The sequence below is a fragment of the Bactrocera latifrons genome, unplaced genomic scaffold, assembly GCF_001853355.1.
Source record: "Bactrocera latifrons isolate USDA-ARS-PBARC rearing strain unplaced genomic scaffold, ASM185335v1 scaffold_19, whole genome shotgun sequence".
In the NCBI taxonomy this organism is placed as follows: domain Eukaryota; kingdom Metazoa; phylum Arthropoda; class Insecta; order Diptera; family Tephritidae; genus Bactrocera; species Bactrocera latifrons.
Window position 1 is genome coordinate 297,119 of NW_017535407.1, and position 3,393 is coordinate 300,511.

Below are 3,393 nucleotides of genomic sequence, written 5' to 3' on the forward strand. Positions count from 1 at the left end.
TAAAATAATAAATCACTTCTAAGCATAAAAAATACCCACATATTTGAATATGACATATTTGTGTTCAATTCTTCCAAATCAAAAACTTCATTCTAAAAATAAAATGTCACTCGGACTGCAATCTCTCAAACGCATCTAACAACAAAAAGGGATCACCGATTACTTGACCAAATGATTTATGACTGCTGTCGCACACAAAACACTCGAACAAAACGTCTGCCGATGCGCTTAGATATTTTATATTTGAACAAAACGGAAACCCTCACATACGTGACACTCACCAAAAGGGTGCCTCCCGATGTGTAGTCTGCATTCTTGGACGCCGCCATTGCCAAGAAACAGAATCAAGCACAGCACAGCAACAATGCAAATCACAAATCGCATAATGCAAAAATGAAAAAGTGGAGAAGAAGGCCAATGTTAAAGCGTTAAAGCTATGGCGTAACTACAACACATTGTGTGTGAGAATACAAAAATAAAAAAAAAATATCACAAAAACAATAAGCAAACAAGAAATTGCAAACAAAAAAATATACGCCAAGAAATACACTTAAATAACGTTGCATAAAGCGGCGAAGAACCACCTCAGACTTGGCAAGCGTGCAGAACTTGTTGAAGAATGCCACAGAATCTAGGTATGACCATTGACTAAAAGTAAAAGAAAAAAACAAAAAAAATAAACACACACACATAAACGTAACTAAATAATAATAATAGATAACAAAAGAAAAAAAAGTAGAATTGAATGCGAGAAAAAACACTCAAGGTCGCACGTCGCCCAACGGCGTTCCGAAAAATAAGCCTCGGCCTACAGCTTATTTGCTTGGCCGCTACAGACGTCTGCCGCTAGTCTGCATACACACCCAAGCACTAGCACTGCAGACTGACTCGCTGCACATTCCATTGTTCTTGTTCTTGTTCTTGCTGATGTGCTGTTTGCTGCTGCCTTTGTTTTTCAGCCATGCTCAGCTGCTTTATGGGCTGTGAGATGCAAAGAAGTTGAATGGTCAGCAACATAATCGCCTAGCATTATCAGCGGCTAAAGCCAGAGCGCGCACAGATTGTATTGAGCTTGAAAAATTACCATCCTGCCTCGAGCTGCTATTGCTACAACACATACATACATACATATGCAACACATACACACACACACACATGCGATAGCACATTTGGTTTGGTTTGGTGGCTTGGTATGTGGACTTGTAGACCTTTACTGCTTTGCACCTTTGAGTGCGCATTGAGGTGAGCTGCGCAGCCGCGTCGCTTAGCTAACTGAGGGTTGTTTTTAGGTGCGTCTGCAGTGTCTTGGTTTCTTGTCGTTTTCTGCATATTTTCTTTTATTATTGCTGTCTCCATTTTTCTCTGTGTTTTTGCCATTACCACCAAACGCAATTTTTTCGCATATTTTTTCCAGTGCATGTTTGTGGTCAGCAGCTGCTTGCCTGCCATTGTTGCAGCTACAATTTTTGCATTCGCAGTCAGTCTGCATATAAGTATCTGTGTGTATGTTCTTCGTTTCCAATCACTCAATTGTTCTGCGATTTTTATCTCGCCAAAGCAATTTATCACATTGAATGAATGTCTGCAAAAGTCTAAAAAGAAAAATCTTTTCGCGTTTGTATTTGTTTTTATGCTTAATTGCAGTCACTTTGAGGCCTTCTTTGTGTTATTTTATGGCTAAAAGTGAATCTGAGATTGCACTCCATGGTTCTACAAATAATTGATGGTTCTAAAAATAGCAGCTATTGTTTGGATTTAAATGCTATAATAATCAAAAGTTTGTATTTAAATCGGACTAATGGGAAAAAATGAATAAAAACTCAGCTTTTAGTGCAAGACATTTCTTAAATCAGGTTTCAACATTAATTTGATACAGAGCCACTCGACAGCGAGCAGAGTTTCTTGCTCGATATGCCTTAAGGAAATATATATTTTTGTTTCATTGACAAAAAATTACGGAGTAAAATGTAAAATGTTTCGAAATTCCTTTAAAAAGAACATGCTAAAATATTCAATCGATATCGCAAATATTGGGTAGTCGAATCTATTGATATCAACATCTCTTGACAAATATGAAAACACGTTTTCTACTACCCAATGTATATGTAAACGTAACCGTTACTAATGTTAATTGCAAGACACAGTATAATTTATTATTTATATTTCATATTTATTTAACAATTTAAAAAAATACATTTTAATCAATAATTAAAAAGAGCTAAAGGCATGCCTGCCACCGTCGATCGGCATACTTGCACCCGTTATAAACCTAGTGCTGTCACTAGCTAAGAAAATAATAGCATGGGCTACTTCCTTTGGTTCTCCAACACGACCAAGTGGATGCATTTCCTTAGAACGCACATAAAATTCGTCAAGTTCCGCCGGCGATGAGCCAAGACTTCTATGAATACCGGTCACAATAACGCCCGGATTAACAGAATTTACACGTACATTTTGCGGCGCCAAATCCAAGGCAATACATCTAGTCAATTGATCCAGTGCTGCCTTCGCGCTGCAATAGGTGGACATACCACGGTTAGAACGCAAACTTGAGACGCTAGAGACATTCACGATATTACCCTTGCTGCTGATCAAGTGTGGCGCAGCAAATTTAGTTAAAAGGAAGACGGAACGCACATTTGTATTGAAAATTCTATCATATTGATCGACATCAACATCCAATATGTTACCAATTTCAAAAATACCCGCGTTATTGACCAGCACATCCAATTGTCCAAAATGGTCAATTGTTGTGTTTATAATGCGTTCCGCGTCCACCGTGACATCAGCAGCGATTAATAGAAGTTTAGCTTTGTTGTTGACAGCTTTACAGGCCGCTTCTGTAGCCTTCAAATTCGCTTCATTTCGTCCTATGAGCACCACTTTCGCACCTTCCTTGGCAAAAGCCTCTGCCGTCGCAGCACCAATGCCCGAACTCGCTCCGGTTACAATTACAACTTTGCCCACTAAACTCATGGTGAACTGTACGAACTCGCGGCGTTGAACGAAATGTTTTGCTGTGAGCAGCGCTAATACTTACCGAGGGTAATTTACACCTTCACATCTTATCACCTGGCTTTTGAAAATATTTATTTTTTGCCAACTTTATTAATTTATGAAACTGTTAGTGAGTCTGTTACTTGATTTTATAAGCAAATATTACGTGCTCGCCTAATACTCTTAACATTCTCTATATCTTTTGAGAAAGTATTTATGAGAACTTTCTACAGATGAAGTGATTGTTAATAATTTCTGTTTGTTGGAATATCTTAGGCGTATTTGATATAGATAGTATGAGTACAGTGCTCATTCACCAGTTACGCATACAATATCAAAAGATCACTGTGGGAGGGACGACGTTCGTTTTTTTAATTAAAAAGATTAAAAAAAAAA

The 3,393-nt window shown here is 38.0% G+C and overlaps 2 protein-coding genes across 2 annotated transcripts in view; one reads left to right on the top strand and one right to left on the bottom strand.

Annotated features, from left to right (window-relative positions):
• Positions 1–3,393, top strand: part of LOC108967546 (death-associated protein kinase related) — a 189,830-nt gene that overhangs the window by 33,058 nt on the left and 153,379 nt on the right. The gene's annotated exons all lie outside the window — the stretch shown is intronic.
• On the bottom strand, positions 709–3,342 carry LOC108967549 (uncharacterized oxidoreductase MexAM1_META1p0182-like). The gene has a single exon (XM_018931041.1). It carries the CDS (start codon positions 2,974–2,976, stop codon positions 2,209–2,211), a length of 768 nt encoding a protein of 255 aa, XP_018786586.1. The 5' UTR covers positions 2,977–3,342; the 3' UTR covers positions 709–2,208.